The sequence below is a fragment of the Erythrolamprus reginae genome, chromosome 8 (assembly GCF_031021105.1).
Source record: "Erythrolamprus reginae isolate rEryReg1 chromosome 8, rEryReg1.hap1, whole genome shotgun sequence".
Lineage (NCBI taxonomy): Eukaryota > Metazoa > Chordata > Lepidosauria > Squamata > Dipsadidae > Erythrolamprus > Erythrolamprus reginae.
This window is the reverse complement of record NC_091957.1, coordinates 17,010,347-17,027,506: the sequence shown is the minus strand read 5'-3', so window position 1 is coordinate 17,027,506 and position 17,160 is coordinate 17,010,347. Positions and strand designations below refer to the sequence as shown.

The window sequence follows — 17,160 nt, the reverse complement described above, 5'->3', positions numbered from 1 at the left end:
GGTCCTTATTTTACCGACCTTGGAAGGATGGAATGCTGAGTCAACCTTGAGCCGTTCAGGATTGAACTGCTGACGGTGGGCAGAGCTAGACTAGCCCCCTGCACCCTAACTACTGTGCCACTGCGGCTCTTGATTGTTTTCTCGTTATGGTTTCTATTTCTATTTCTGGTTTCATCACTGAGCAACGATAGCAATCTGGGTCCCTCCCTATGAAATGAGGATTGCTGGACATGACCTAAATTAATCCTTCTTGTCCACACCAACCATATAATTAGTCCTGGCACAAAATGGTTTTTATCCCCCCTAATAATGCTCTAATATCTCAGGGGCTGCCCCAGAGAAGAAGGAGTCAAACTACTGTCCAAAGCCCCTGAAGGCAGGACATGAAGCGACAGGTGGAAATTAATCCAGGAGAGAAGCAACCTGGAATTAAGGAGAAATTTCCTAAGAGTGAGAACAATGAACCTGCAGAACGGCTTGCCACCAGAAGTTGTTGCTCCATCACTGGAAGTCTTCTCCAGTGGAGAACTGGAGATTGGATTGTTCTTTGTCTGAAATCTTCTAGGCCAGTTTCTTGCAGCTTGGGGAGGATGAAAATGCCCACCCAGAGCCTCTGCGCAAGCCAAAAATCAGGGAAGGGATGTGGGCACATGCACACACGTTAGCACACCCGCACACCCCCTTTTGGCACGCAAACCAAAAAAGGTTCACCATCACTGGTCTAAGGTCTCCTTCTTGAGCAGAGGGTTAGAGTAGAAGACCTCCAATTTTGTTTTTCTGCCCTGCAAGGGCGACATCCATTCAGATTGAGAAATGGTTTATTTTTATTTTATTTATTTATTATTATTATTATTATTATTATTATTATTATTATTATTATTATGTATAATCTAATAACAATATATTATTGTATTATTATGTCAATACAACACAGCAAACAAGATCACTATGATGGATTTCGTATCTCATCACCAGTCGGACGCTTCCCAAGCACCTAGGACTGTGTGATGTAGCGGTGAATTATGTTTGCTGATCCCAGTAAAGAGGCCTTTTGCAATTGACAGATGAAGATTTTGTCAATTCCGGTGGTTTTCAAATGTCCGCTGAGACCCTTTGGCACTACGCCCAGCGTGCCAAGTACCACTGGGACCACTTTCACGGGCTTATGCCAGAGTTGTTGCAGCTCGATTTTTAGATCTTTTTAGTATTATTTTTTATTATTATTATTAATTATTATTATTATTATTATTATTATTATTTTCACAAAAAGTAATACACAGCAAATGAGATTGATATGCTGGATTTCATATCACAATATCATAATTTGAACACTTCCCAAGCGTCTAGGACTGTGTGATGTATTTTCTTCTTCTTCTCCTCCTCTTTCTCCTCCTCCTCCTCCTTCTAGTCTTCATCCTCTTCCTCCCTTCTTATTCTTCTCCTCCTCCCCCCTTGCTTCTTTTTTGTTTCCTTCTCCTTCTCCTCTTCCTCCTCCCTTCTTCTCCTTCTTCTTCCTCCTCTGCACTCTCCAGGCCCTTGCATCAGAAGGGGTTGGTTCATGCTTTTCGCCCAAGCTCCGTTCCTGCCCATCTGCAGGCCTTGCTAACTCCGAATGGCCTGGCCTGGCCTGACTCAGTTTCCTCCAGGGCCAATGGAGCCACCCTCTCACATGTCAGTTCTTGTTCCAGCTCATCTTCCACCAGAGAGTCGGACTCCGAGGCACGGCACCCACATTACATTCCACATTTTTGGATAAATGCCCATCGTTCAATCCTACGCTTGATTTCACTAATGTCTCTGCCCGTTTTACTGAAAAATCTTATTACCACCGTCAATATACAGTATCTGCTGGCTAAGGATGCTACCCAGATGAAGACCTGATAAGCAGATTCTTTTCCGTATTTTCCTCCCCAGAAACTAAGGTGTGTCTTTATAATCCAGTGGATCTTATACTCTGAAAAATATGATAATTTGATTTATACTGATGATATCCGATTGCTCATAGTTTCCGTATCTGGCAAAGGAGGCACCTAACTTACCTGCCTGCTAGTGTATGACATCCACCTTTGCCGAGGGATGAGAGAATGGACAATGTTAGACAATGTTATCTTTTATCATCGTCATCATCCCTTAATGACCCCATAATCCCTTCCCAAGCGTCCTGCATCCTGCAGTCAGGGCAAATGAATAGAGCTAAAAGACCGCTGAATGTCCGGATGCCCTTCCTGTCACCAAGGTGGTGTTTTGTTCAGCAAATATATTCCCAGTGTTCCCAGAGAGAGAGAGAGAGAGAAATATTGGCCTCTACCTAGAATTGAACTCACAGCCTCCTGATTGTGAGACGAGAACTCCACTAGGCCACTGCACCCACCCCACAATGTTATCTTTTGCGCCTGTTGGGTATTTTTTGTTCCCACCTGGATCCCACACATCTACCCCTGAACTGGGGACTCTCCACATCCGCTTTGGGGATAGGCTTCTCCCCCCCAAAATACAGGGTGAGTTCCAAAAGTAATGCAATAATTTTTTAAAGTAATTTATTGAACAGATTTGCACAAACACTTAAAATTCTTCAAAGTGCTGTTGTTGGGCCTCTACACATTTTTTCCAGCGACTCTGCCATGACTGGTACGTGCCCTGGAAGGTGTCTTCGGGACCTCTCCCAAGGTCTTTGTCACGGCTGATTGGATCTCTTCTATGGATGAAAAACGCGTTCCTTTCAAGGCTGGGTACAAAAAGAAGTCTGCTGGGGCGACATCAGGACCATAGGGGGGTGGGGCAGTGTTGGCACCTGGTGTTTGGTCAGGAACCCGTGGACTTGTAGCGTGTTGTGGCAAGGCGCATTTTTCGTAAAGAGAAGAGATCTAATCAGCCGTGACAAAGACCTTGCGAGAAGTGTCCGAAGACGCCTTCCAGGGCACGTACCGGTCATGGCAGAGTCTCTGGAAAAAATGTGTAGAGGCCCAAGGACAGTACTTTGAAGAATTTTAAGTGTTTGTGCAAATCTGTTCAATAAGTTACTTTAATTGCATTACTTTTGGAATGCACCTTGTATATCTTCATGCATGACCCACAATCCTACTACTACCCACAATGTAGTATGTTTTGTGGAGCGAATGGGAATGAATAATTTTAAATGTTACTAGAGGCGGGGCAGCATACAAATAAAATAAAATAAACAAACAAATAAATCTGTCAACTTCTTTCCAACCTAGCCCCATTGCAACATGAGGGAATGAGAAGGGAGCCACTGGTTGTATAACCTTGAGATTTAAATCCTTATTATAACTGGATTAGGACTTTTGACCTCCCGCTGATGAAAGGAGAGCCGAGAAGAGGTGGGCCTACAGAGAAATCCACGCACTGAGCTGCCTCTCTTTCCCAATGGATTTCCTAATTGGGAACAATCTAGTTGGAGAAGGCCGATCCATCTATTTTTCCATGGATGAGTGGAGAGGAGAAAGCCGGCCTTCTCTTATCAATCCCAACCCACCTATTCTTCCATGTATCCTTCTTATAGGTGTCTCCTGTAATGGATGGAGAGGAGACAGAGGGCCTTCTCTTATCAATCCCAACCCACCTATTCTTTCATGGATCCTTCTTGTACGTGTCTCTATAATGGGTGGAGAGGAGAAGGAGGGTCTTCTCTTATCAATCCCAACCCACCTATTCTTCCATGTATCCTTCTTGTAGGTGTTTCCCATAATGCATGGAGAGGGGAAGGACCGCCTTCTCTTATCAATACCAACCCATCTGTGTTTCCATTGATCCTTCTTGTAGGTGTTTCCCATAATGGGTGGAGAGAAGGACGCCTTCTCTTATCAATATCAACCCATCTACTTTTTCATGGATCCTTCTTGTACGTGTCTCCATAATGGGTGGAGAGGAGAAGGACGCCTTCTCTTATCAATGCCAACCCATCTATGTTTAAATGGGTCCTTCTTGTAGGTGTTTCCCATAATGGGTGGAGCGAAGGAGGGCCTTATTATTACCAACCTATCTATTTTTTCCATGGATCACAACTTCAAATGGACAAGTTGACAAGAGGAGAAGCATCAATCAGACAAGGCGCCATGAGACCCTTCTGGAAGCGCCCGGCCTGCTTTGTGGTAGGAACCGTCATCTACCCAACCATCTTCCTGCTTTCTGTCGTCATCCAGTATGTCGACACCGTGTATCCTCCTGACTTTGATCACATCTTGAAGCTTCGCGTGTTGCAGTCGTGGTTCCTCTCGGGCATCTTGTTAGTAAGTTTTTCTCTTGTTCCTTTTCACCTGAGCTGTGCGGGGAGACAAAATGTGTGGATTTGTTCTTTGTTTGCACCCGTTGTTTCTTGTCCTGCCTTCGGGTGCTTTGGAGATTATGTTGAGCCCGGGGAAAATAAGATTAATTAAATCTAAGCTTCCAACATTGTATGTTATGAGTAGAGATAATGAATCAAACCTGAATAAGATAATAGGTGAGTTGAAGAGTAAGGGCATAAATAGAATAGAACAGTTAGTATATGAGGTCACAGGCATGTAATATATACAGGATGTTAACGAAGGTAATTCAAGGATTAACTAGTTAGTGGCAAAGAGATGTACAAGAGAGGAAGAATATTTTTCCCAGCATAAAACGTATCAGGAAAGACTTAATGAACTCAATCTGTACAGTCTGGAGGACAGAAGGAAAAGGGGGGACATGATCGAAACATTTAAATATATTAAAGGGTTAAATAAGGTCCAGGAGGGAAGTGTTTTTAATAGGAAAGTGAACACAAGAACAAGGGGACACAATCTGAAGTTAGTTGGGGGAAAGATCAAAAGCAACGTGAGAAAATATTATTTCACTGAAAGAGTAGTAGATCCTTGGAACAAACTTCCAGCAGACGTGGTAGATAAATCCACAGTAACCGAATTTAAACATGCCTGGGATAAACATATATCCATCCTAAGATAAAATACAGGAAATAGTATAAGGGCAGACTAGATGGACCATGAGGTCTTTTTCTGCCGTCAGACTTCTATGTTTCTATATAGTGGGGAGTATAAGGAAAATTAAGAATACAGTGGCACCTCTACTTAACAACTTAATTCGTTCCATGACCAGGTTCTTAAGTAGAAAAGTTTGCAAGTAGAAGCAATTTTTCCCATAGGAAATTCCCCATTGGAATCAATGCAAATAATGCATGCAAACCCATTAAGAAAGAAATAAAAGCTCGGAATTTGGGGGGGCGGAGGAGAAGATGAGGAGGACAGTCGCTGCCCAGAGCGAGGGGAGTGTTTCTTTTCTCTGGGCGCTGGCAGAGGTTTATTCCCCTCTCCCGGCGCCCAGAGAAAGGAAAATGCTTCCTTCGCTCTGGACTGCCAAAGCCTCCTTTAGCGCCACTGAAAGACTCCTCTGGCAGCCTAGAAAAGCCTGAGATGGCTGGGATTAAAGGGGGAATCTCAGGAAACTGGCCAGGGCCTTCGTGCCTCTCTCAAATTTCCTGGGAAATTTTTCCGGGCTCGGGTTCTTAAGTAGAAAATGGTTCTTAAGCAGAGGCAAAAAATCTTGAACACCTGGTTCTTATTTAGAAACATTCTTAAGTAGAGGCGTTCTTAGGTAGAGGTACCACTGGGAAATTAAGAATACAAGGGTTAGAAAAATGAGAAGGAAAATATTACACAAGTGGCATTACACACTGTACAACTTGCACATATTTCTAAGAATGCTAAGGCACTCTGTAGGCATGGATGTCAGGAGAGAGGGTTGTTTATGCATATGTTTTAGGAGTGTCTGGTACAGAAATTTTGGAAAGAGATGAAAGAGGAGATTAATAGGATGCTGAATATAAAATCGGTGATTACAAGGGAAACGGTACTACTAATAACGAGGAGGAATATGGATGAGTTTAGAGAAATCAAAGAAGCAGCTATGGAAAGCGCCCAAGCGGTAATACAGTGATCCCCCGGGTATTGCGATCCCGATCATTGCGAAACGGCTATATGGCGAGTTTTCAACCCGGAAGTAAAAACACCATCTGCGCATGCGCGCCCTTTTTTCTATGGCCACGCATGCGTAGATGGCGCCGGGCAGATCAGCTGCTGGGCGGCTTCCCTGGGTCTTCCCCCTCTTGCTGGCGGGAGGGCGAGCGGCGGGCATTAGCGAGGAGTTTGCGTGGGCGGCAGGGAAACCCCAGCGCCGCTTCCCAGCTGAGTCCTGAAGCCAAACGCGGAAGTTCGCTTCAGGACTCAGCTGGGAAGCGGCGCAAGCGAACGGCGTGGGCGGGCGAAGGGCGGGCGAGCGGCAGTGAGGAGTTTGCGTGGGCGGTGGGGAAACCCCAGCGCCGCTTCCCAGCTGAGTCCCGAAGCCAAACGCGGAAGTTCGCCTTTGCCTTCTGGCTTCAGGACTCAGCTGGGAAGCGGCGCGAGCGAACGGCGTGGGCGGGCGAAGGGCGGGCGAGCGGCGGGCGCGCGGGCAGGCGGCGGACAAGCGGCGGGCCGACAAGACCAGCGGCGGGCGCAGCAGCAGCGAGGAGTTTGCGTGGGCGGCGGGGAAACCCCAATCTTCGGCTCCTCGCTGCTGCAGCGGAAGTAAAAACACCATCTGCGCATGCGCAGATGGTGTTTTTACTTCCGCAGCGCTACTTCGCGAAAAACCGATCATTGCGAGGGGTCCTGGAACGGAACCCTCGCAATAATCGGGGGGCCACTGTAGTTTTAGGTTGGAAGGATGCCTCAAAATGGATGTTACAAAACTGGTATCGCTACAAGGCAGAACACATTCAATTTGAAATTATGGAAATTAAAATGAATATGATCGATGAAAATAAAGTGGAAAAACTGATGGTGAGATGGGACAGGGTCAGAAGGTTTATGGCTAGTAGAATTCGAGACTGAGCTATAAAGAACAAATTGGAATCACTCTACACTTTGCAGATACAGTGGTACCTCAACTTAAGGACGCCTCTACTTAAGAACTTTTCTAGATAAGAATCGGGTGTTCAAGATTTTTTTGCCTCTACTTACGAACCATTTTCTACTTAAGAACCCGAGCCCAGAAAAGTTTCCCAGTTTCCTGCCATTCCCCCCTTTAATCCTGGCCATCTGGGCTGCCAGAGGAGCCTTTTGGTGGCACTTAAGGAGGCTTTGGCAGGCCAGAGCAAACGAAGCATTTTCCTTACTTCTGGGTGCTTGGACAGGGAATAAACCTCTGCCAGCGCCCAGAGAAAAGAAACACTCCCTTCCTCTGGGCAGCCAAGGAGTCACCAGAGTGAAGGAAATACATCAGCTACAAAGCGAGCGAATGAGAGGAGGGGAGTCCTTCAGCATGGGAAGGAAGAGGCAGCAGGTAGCAGCAGCAGTAGCCAGTGTATGGGAGGCAGTGTACGGGAGGCAACCTCACGCCGGGTGTATGGGAGGCGCGTGCTCCTCCTTCTTCCTTCGACAGCGACTCTCCTCCTCCTCTTCTTCCTCCTCCTCCCACCCAAATTCCGAGCTTTTATTTCTTTCCTTATGGGTTTGCACGCATTATTTGCTTTTACATTGATTCCTATGGGAAAAATAGCTTCTACTTAAGAACATTTCTACTTAAGAACCTGGTCACGGAACGAATTAAGTTCTTAAGCAGAGGCACCACTGTACGTTGATGTTCCTGGTTGTAAAAAATTATAAATTAGTACACCCACATTTGGTGGAGGGACTGAATGTATGTTGTCAATTCACTGTGCACTGTTTTGTGTTGTGTGTATTTTTATACTACCAAAAAAAAATTAAAATTATTTTTTTTAAAAGAGAGAATAGGTTGAGCCCCTCTTCTTTGGGGCAGCCGAGCGATGGGCCATGGACAGAACATTTTTTTGCTCGCACTCGCGCTCCTGCGTGAGATTTTGCTTCTGCACATGCGCAAGTGAAATCTCGTGCCGATGGGTGAGCTCGCACTCACCTGACACGCATGTACCTGTGACGGCCACAGAGGGCACATCGGTAGTGTGGAAGACAACAATCCTTCACTGGGACGGCCCCTCAAATAATGGAATACCATCATGTCAGAATAACATCACTAGTCAGGCTAGCGCTTGTCAAAAGTGCTACATGGCATAGGACCAGATTATCCGAGGCCGCCTTCTGCCGCACAAATCCGAGTGACCAGTGGTCCCACAGAGCTGATCTCCTCAGGGTCCCGTAGACCAAACAATGCCGTCTGGTGGGCCTAGGGGAAGAGCCTTCTCTATGGGGGCCCCAGCCCTCTGGAATCAGCTCCCCCCGGAAATTCACACTGCCCCACCCTCCTTGCCTTGCTTAAAAACTGATCTTTGTCGCCAGGCTTGGGGTTTTTAGATCTTCCCCCTGACCAATGAATGTTTTTAGTACGATTTGTTGAATGAATGTTAATGGAAATTTTTAAAGTTAGATTTTTAAGGATTGTTTTTATGTATATTAATTGGATTGGTTTTACTACTGTCTCTTTGTATATGTTGTGAGCCACCCCAAATCCTCGGACAGTGGCAGCATACAAATCCAATTAAATAAATAAATAAATTAACAATAACAACAACAACAGAGTTGGAAGGGACCTTGGAGGTCTTCTAGTCCAACCCCCTGCTTAGGCAGGAAAACCTACACTACTTGAGACTGATAGTTATCCAACATCTTCTTAAAAGCTACCAGTGTTGGAGCATTGACTGGATTGTGCCGTTGTGACCCCTCCATGGCACTAGACCTCGTAGAGCTCCATGGTTCAATGAGGAGCTCTGGGAGTTGAAACGCCAGAAGAGACGTCTAGAGCAGTGATTTTCAACCAGTGTGCCGCGGCACACTAGTGTGCCGTGAGACATGATCAGGTGTGCCGCGAAGCTCAGAGAGAGAAAGAAAGAAAGAGAGAAAGAAAGCAAGAGAGAGAGAGAAAGAAAGAAAGAAAGAGAAAGAGTGTGAGAGAGAAAGGGAACAAGAGAGAGAAAGCAAGAGAGAAAGAGAACAAGAGAAAGAAAGCAAGAGAGAAAGAGAGAAAGAAAGCAATAGAGAGAGAGAAAGAGAGGGAGGGAAGGAGAGCAAGGGAAAGACATAGAGGGAGGTAGCGAGGGAGAGAGAAAGAGCAAAAAAGAGAGGAAGGAAGGAAGAGAAAGAAAGAGGGATGGAGAGAGAAAGAAGTGAGAGAAAGAGGGAGGGAGAGAAAAATAGAGCAAATGGGAGGAAGAGAGAGAGATAATTCTTTTGTCCAAACTTTTTTAACCCCACCCTCCCCCCGTTCAATGTCCTTCTTTTCATTCAACTAGCCATGCCCAGTTCCTGCAACTGTTCTTTGTATGTTGTAGCCTCCAGTTCCCTAATCACCTTTGTCGCTTTTCTCTGCACTTTCTAGAGTCTCAATATCCTTTTTGCATCATGGCGACCAAAACTGAATGCAGGATTCCAAGTGTGGCCTTACCAAGTAATTATAAAGTGATATATAAACACTTTATTTATTATATCAACACTTCACATGATCTTGATTCTATCTCTCTGCCAATGCAGCCTAGAACTGTGTTGGCTTTTTTGGCAGCTGCTGCGCACAGCTGGCTTCTATTTAAATGGTCGTCCACTAGGACTCCGAGGTCCCTCTCACAGTTACTACTGTTGAGCAATGTACCACATCTACCGTAAACAATCCTTACTAACAGCTTGCCTTCAGAAGTTGTGACTCCTTCTCCAAATTAATTTCTCCTCTTTTGTCGTTTGGCCCAACAGGGAATCGTCTTAGAGGTGCTGGGCTTGTCCAGTCTCCCTGAAGTCTTACGTCTGTGGACGGATGGATTGTGCACACGGAGCGATCCATCCGTGGTCATTCAAAACCAGGAATTCGATGGGGTGCCTGTGAGGATCTACTCACCCAAAACGCTGCCAACCACCAAAAGAAAAGCCGTGCTTTTTTGCCACGGTGGAGCTGGCATTGTAGGAAGCTTCGGTAAGGGCATTGAGATGCATTCCAAGCTAACCTTTGATTGCTAAACTGAGATGGTTACTAGATAAGTGGTCAAAGCAATGGAAACTGCAGTTTAATATTTCCAAATGTAAAATGAAGCACTTGGGGAAAAGGAATCCTCCATCTGAGTATTGTATTGGCAGTTCTGTGTTAGCAAAAACTTCAGGAGAGAAGGATTGAAGGGTAGTGAATGGGTGAAAACAGTGCGGTCAGGCGGTAGGGAAATCGAGCAGAATGCTTGGCTGCATAGCTAGAGGTAGAACAAGCAGGAAGAGGGAGATTGTGACCCGGCTGTATAGAGCGCTGGTGAGACCCCATTTGGAATAATACGGTGTCCAGTTCTGGAGACCTCACCTACAAAAAGATACTGATCAAATTGAACAGGTTCAAAGATGGGCTACAAAAACGGTGGAAGGTCTGAAGCATAAATCTTATCAGGAAAGACTTAATGAACTCAATCTGTATAGTCTGGAGGACAGAAGGAAGATCAAAACATTTAAAAATGTGAAAGGGTTAAATAAGGTTCAGGAGGGAAGTGTTTTTAATAGGAAAGTGAACACAAGAACAAGGGGGCACAATCTGAGGTTAGTTGGGGGAAAGATCTCTCTCTCCCCGCAGCACCAACATGTACGGAGCCCAGCAACATGTCCAGCTGCCGCCATCGGTGCCTCTGCCCTGGAGCTCCCACTAGCAGCCACCCGCCCTGCGGCTACTGCCCGATGCTGCTGTTGCCGGCATGGTGTTCACTGTTGCCGACCGCTCACAGCCGCCACCCTGTGGCTACTGCCCGGTGCCGCTGCTGCCGGTGCCCTCCCGCTCCCGCCGCCACCAGGGAAGCTCCAGCCGGGCGGGGCGCTGCACCTGCCGGAAAACTTGGGAGGCGCGAAAAAGGAAGCTCAGCTTCCGGTCTCGCAACTTTTTGCTCTTTGCGCCCTCAGCAAAAAGTTGCGAGACTGGAACCTGAGCTCCCTTCTTCACGGCACACCTGACCATGTCTTGCGGCACACTGGAGTGCCGCGGTACACTGGTTGAAAAACACTGACCTACACGACTGTCTCCTGCCTTATGCATGTCAGCGGCTGGTCAGATCCCACAAAGTCGGCCTTCTCCAGGTCGAGTCAGCCAAGCAAATATTGCCTGGTGGGGCCTAAGAGAAGGGCCTTCTCTGTGGTGGCTCCGGTCCTTTGCAACCAATTCCCTCCAGAGATTCGTAATGCCTCCACCCTCCTGGCCTTTTCGTAAGGCTTTAAAAACACTCCTTTGCCTGCAGGCCTGCAAGCCTGGGGCCATTGACCATTGCTACCTGCTCCGCCTGAATACAACGATTTTGATGAGATGAATGTAGGTTGGTCTAAATGTTTTTTTTGGGGGGGGTTAAGAGTAGGTTTTAATTATTTGGATTCCTCAAGTAGCTTTTAGTGTAGGATTTTGTATTGTTGATTTTTTATTTTTTATGCTGTAAGATATCCTCCAATATATAACTCATCCGTGCTCGTTTCAGGTAGCTACGAAAGACTCCTGCGATACATTGCCAAAGAAGGGAATTCAATTGTGGTCAAGGTTGCGTAAGTGTTATCTCTTTGTTTAATCTGCTGTAGGTCTTGAACAAGTCGCCACGCCCAATTCGCTGGGCAGATAACTCGCTGCAGGCCAGGAGTGACACTAATATCAACAAAATGATGAAAGAGAATGGTTAAAGAAACAAAGAAAGGCTGCCAAAGAAGGGACAAAAATGAAACTTGAATGAGAAAAAGTACAAAATAGCATTTTAGCAATAGCATTTAGACCTGCATACCGCTTCACAGTGTTTGACAGCCCTCTCTAAGCGGTTTACACAATCAACATATTGGTCCCAACAATCTGGGTCCTCGTTTTACCGACCTCAGAAAGATGGAAGGCTGAGTCAACCTTGAGCCGGTGGTGAGATTCGAACTGCCAAACCGCTGGCAATCAGCAGAAGTAGCCTGCAGTACTGCATTCTAACCACTGCGCCACTGTGGCTCTTTCAAATTAAAAAAAAATTGAAATAATTCAGTTGTTGAATGGTCCCGCAGCAAGTTGGCCTGACCGAGGTTATTTCAAAATAGGACTAGTCTCATTGATTAATTGATAACACTGGGGAATAATTTGAACACAATTTCTGTTGAGTTCGATTTTTGATCTTTTTTATAGTTAATTAGGTATGCTGGTTTCAAATCTGTAGTTAGTTTTCTTCTACCATGTCAGGTATTTTTCTCTACTCACGGTATTATATATATATAATATAGTTAATTAGGTAACATGAGCATCAAATTGCATTTTTTACATAGCTGTCTTGCTAACTTCCCGGAAAATCTTGGTGCAGTCAGTGATGAGCAGGGTATGTGATTCCACCAAGATTTGAAGGTCACGGAGGCAAGGTATCAAGGTAGATGGGATGTACATATGATGGCTGACTATTGTTGGAGCATCAAGCGAGAAGGTCCACAGATTAAAAACTCCAGAAAAAGCTATAAGCGGAAATTTTTACCTTCATCTGTATAATTACCGTTCAATTGAAATAGCCAACTACAGTGGTACCTCAAGATACGAACCCCTCGTCTTACGAACAACCCGAGATACGAACCCGGGGTTCAGAAAATTTTTGCCTCTTCTTACGAACTTTTTTCGTCTTAGGAATGCCAAACCCGAACTTCCGGGTTCGGCATTCCGGAGGCTGCTGGGAAGCCCCGCAGCCCGGCTGTCACCTTTTAAAACAGCCGGGGGGCTTCCCAGCAGCCTCCCGAAGCCGAACCCGAAAGTTCGGGTTTGGCATTCCTAAGACGAAAAAAGTTCGTAAGAAGAGGCAAAAATTTTCTGAACCCCCGGGTTCGTATCTCGGGTTGTTTTAAAAGGTGACAGCCAGGCGGCGGGGCTTCTTGGCGGCGGCAGGTTGGTAAGACGGAAAACGTTCGGGAGGCCGCTTTGGGTTTTTGGCTGGGAGGGAGGGCAGGAGGTCCGGTGCTGGGGGAGGGACTCAGGAAGGTGCTCCTGCTCCCCCCCTCAGCGAAAAACACAAAGACGGTCTGCCGCCGCATGACAGGCAGGGCGGAGCAGCGTGGAGCAAAGGGAGTCTGAAACCACCAGCGGCTTCAGCTTCCCAGTGCTCCACGGGCGGCGGCAGACCGCCTTTGTATTTTTGGCTGGGGGGAGAAGCAGGAGGCGCAGGATCGGGCCGGCGGTGGGCGCGGGGAGAGGCAGCAGGTCTGCATCCTGGGCGGGCGGCGGGCGAGAAGGCGCGACTGAGCGGGCCCAGCTCAGGCTCCGACTAGGACGGGGCGGGCAGCGGCTGGGCGTGGCGGCGAGGGTGCGTCCGACTCGGCTTGGCTTGGCTTCCCTGGGCGCCGCAGGCAACGCGCGCTGCGATCTTCCGGGCCAGCCAGGCTCAGCGGATCAAGCCCGGCCCCTTTCGGCCGAGCCTCCCGGGCCAGGTGGCTGCCTTCCGTCACTGCCTGCGGCGGCGAGGGAAGCTGAGCCGGGAGCGGCGGCGATGCTGCTCCGGTTGCCTTGTCCTCTCCTGCCTCCCACGGTGATGTTCCCCGCTGCGTCGGGCGCCGCCAGCCCCGAGTCGGATGCACCCTCGCTGCCGCGCCCAGCTGCTGCGTGCCCTGTCCTAGCCGGAGCCTGAGCCGGGCCCACTCGGTCGCGCCTCCTCACCCGCCACCCGCCCAGGATGCAGACCTGAAAAACGTGGAGGCTGGTGAACAAAGGCCAGAACTTTCGGCTTCTGGGTGGATGGGAGGAGCTAAGCGGCCGGAGGAATCAATGCCGCTGGGCTGGCAACATCTCCCCAATGTAAAAAGCCACTGGGCTGGCTTAGCTCCTCCTGTCCAGCCTGAAGCCGAAAGAAAAACGTGGAGGCTGGTGAACAAAGGCCAGAACTTTTGGCTTATGGATGGATGGGAGGAGCTAAGCGGCCGGAGGAATCAATACCGCTGGGCTGGCAACATCTCCAAAAATGTAAAAAGCCGCTGGGCTGGCTTAGCTCCTCCTGTCCAGCCCGAAGCCAAAAGAAAAACGCAGAGGCTGCAGGAGTCGGGATATGTGGAAGAGGTCCGCGGGAGAACTGGGGGGACCCCAGCCCACGCCTGCTGCTTGCTCTCCCGGAAAGACCCCAGCCCACACCTTTCGGAGCTTCCCAGCCGGGTCCCTTCCACGGGGCAGTGGCCACGGCTCCCCCCAGTTCTCCCGCTGACCCTTTCCACACACACACACCATCCCCAGCCTCCGCGCCGCTGGTTGGCTGTCATCTTCTAAAGAAGCAAGAAGAGGAGGAGGAGGTGGGCGCCGGTGGTGGTTGCTTCTTTAGAAGATGACAGCCGGCCGGCGGCGCGGAGAATGTGGCCCGGAGGCTGGAAGGGAGGCGGAATACAGGAGGAGGAGGAGGGCCAGGAGGGAGAGAGGGAAGGAGGGAGGGAGGAAATCAGAGAAGACGCACGTACAAACCGCCCGTGCGTTTCCCTCCCTTCCCTTCCAGTCATTGCAAGCCGGACAGTAACTGTTGAGTTTTCCGTTAATCCACCCACGAGGCTCCCTCCGGGCAGCCTGCGCTGTCTCCCCTGTCTCCTCCCCTCCACCCACACCCGAACAAAATCCGAATGCCGGCGGAAATGAGGCAAAAGGGGTGAATTTTGGGCTTGCACGCATTAATCGCTTTTCCATTGATTCCTATGGGAAACTTTGTTTCGTCTTACGAACTTTTCACCTTACGAACCTCCTCCTGGCACCAATTAAGTTCGTATCATGATTTATGACAATGAAATTGCTGTTCTCCAGTGTAATTTTTTTTAAAAAGAGCACCATACTACAAAAAATGTGAGACCACATTTGGAATATCATGTTCAGTTCTGGAGACCTCACCTACAAAAAGATATGGATCAAATTGAACGGGTCCAAAGACGGGCTACAAAAATGGTGGAAGGTCTGAAGCATAAATCTTATCAGGAAAGACTTCATGAACTCAATCTGTCTAGTCTGGAGGACAGAAGGAAAAGGGGGGACACGATAGAAACATTTCAATATGTGAAAGGGTTAAATAAGGTTCAGGAGGGAAGTGTTTTTAATAGGAAAGTGAACACAAGAACAAGGGGGCACAGCCTGAGGTTAGTTGGGGGAAAGATCAGAAGCAACGTGAGAAAATATTATTTGACTGAAAGAGGAGTAGATGCTTGGGAAAAACTTCCAGCAGACGTGGTTGGTCAATCCACAGGAACTGAATTGAAACATGCCTGGGATAAACATAGATCCATCCTAAGATAAATGTACAGGAAATAGTATAAGGGCCGACTAGATAGACCAGGAGGTTTTTTTCAGCTGTCAATCTTCTATGTTTCTATATCAGTGTAGCCGATTGGATCAGGAATCCATAATCCATCATTTTCTGCTCCTTTCAGGTATGGACTTGCGCCGGAGAACCCTTTTCCGAACCAGTACACTGAATGTCTGAAGGCGTCCATCTTCTTAATGAAACACGCAGAAGATTATGGGGTGGACAGCTCCCGCATTATCATTTGCGGAGACAGCTTTGGGGGCTGCGTGGCCGCGCGGATCTGCCAGTTGCTGGCGGAACGGAGTGACCTTCCCAAGGTTCATGCCCAAATGTTGATCTACCCCGTGCTCCAGGGCCTAGATTTGTCATTGCCGTCCTATCAACAGAACCGCCAATGTCCTATCTTGTGGCGTAAGCTCGTTCCCTTCTTCGCCTGCTATTTCTTTAACAAGCCCACGTCTCTCATAGATGGTATTCTGGCAAACAGTCACATTTCCGAGGCCACCCGTCAGAAGTACCAGAAGTGGGTGAGCGCCGACTGCATCCCGGAACGGTTCAAAGCCCGAGGATACGTGCCGCCAGAGCCGTCCCCGTTTAACCCTCGGCTGCACAAGGAAGTGGAAGTGCTCCTCACCGAAACATGCTCCCCTTTGATCACCGAGGACGCGGTGATCTCCCGGCTCCCTCAGACCTTCCTGCTGACCTGCGAGTACGACGTCCTCCGCGACGACGGGTTGTTGTATGTGAAGCGGCTGACGGACAACCGTGTGCCGGTAACCTGGAGTCACGTAGAGAAGGGCGTGCATGGGATGATCTTGTTCTACGGGTATCGCATATTTTCCTTTCCTCTGGTGAACAGCATCATGTGCGATATCGCCGGTTTTATCCGACGCGTGTGAGGCCAAAACGAAACCGAGGATGATGACGTCGGCTTTTGATCTTCTGTCCAGGGAATCCGGGGGCCGAAACTCGTGTGAATGCCTTGCTTTCGGAAGCTGTGGGAGCTCCATCACTGCAAGCTTTCGAAAAGAGGCTGGTCTAGGGGACTCCTGCTAAATCAGGGGGTTGGAGTAGAAGACCTCTGAGGTCCCTTCCAACTCTAATTCTATTCTATTCCCTATTCTATCCTATATTATATTCCCTGTTCCATTATTCCCTATTCTATATTATATTCCCTATTCTATTCTCTATTCCCTATTTTATATTCTATTCCCTATTCTATTCCCTATTCTATTCTATTCTCTTCTCTCTTCTAATCCCTATTCTAATCTGTATTTTATATTCTATTCTATTCCCTATTCTATATTATATTCCCTATTGTATTCCATATTCTTTTCTATATTATATTCCCTATTCTATTCTATTCCCTATTCCAATCTATACTGATATAAAAAAAATAAAGAGAACACTCAACACATCCTAGATCTGAATGAATGAAATATTTTCATTGAATACTTTGTTCTGTACAAAGTTGAATGTGCACAATAGCATGTGAAATTGATTGTCAGTGTTGCCTCCTAAGTGGACAGTTTGATTTCACAGAAGTTTGCTTTACTAGGAGTTATACTGGGTTAAGGGTTCCCTTTATTTTTTTGAGCAGTGTATATTCTATACTCTATATATTCTTTTCTCTTCTCTTCTCTTCCTTTCTCTTCTCTTCTCATTTCTATTCCATTCCATTTGGGTATAAGATTCCGAAATAGGCCAATTCACCACGGCCAATTCACCGCAGGACAATGTAATAATTTAAAATATTTTTTTTAAAAAAAATATTTTGATTTTTTATCATTCACATTTTATTTTGCCTGTTCCTTTGGCACTCCTTCCTTTTATGATTCTATTCCATCATTTCTTCGAAGTTAGTGTAACCTTTTTTCCTTATGGCAAGTTGTCCTAAACCCACAAGATTCAACATTGTGTTAATTTTTGCAACCTGCTTCACAGCTTAG

General features: G+C 47.3%; 1 protein-coding gene across 1 annotated transcript; it reads left to right on the top strand.

Annotated features, from left to right (window-relative positions):
* The first annotated feature begins 4,073 nt into the window (after nt 1-4,073).
* LOC139171436 (arylacetamide deacetylase-like 4) lies at nt 4,074-16,134 on the top strand. The gene is made up of 4 exons (XM_070759669.1): nt 4,074-4,247; nt 9,690-9,906; nt 11,426-11,489; nt 15,336-16,134. The coding sequence occupies exons 1-4, from the start codon at nt 4,074-4,076 to the stop codon at nt 16,108-16,110; spliced, it is 1,230 nt and encodes a 409-aa protein (XP_070615770.1). The 3' UTR covers nt 16,111-16,134.
* Nucleotides 16,135-17,160: the final 1,026 nt, after the last annotated feature.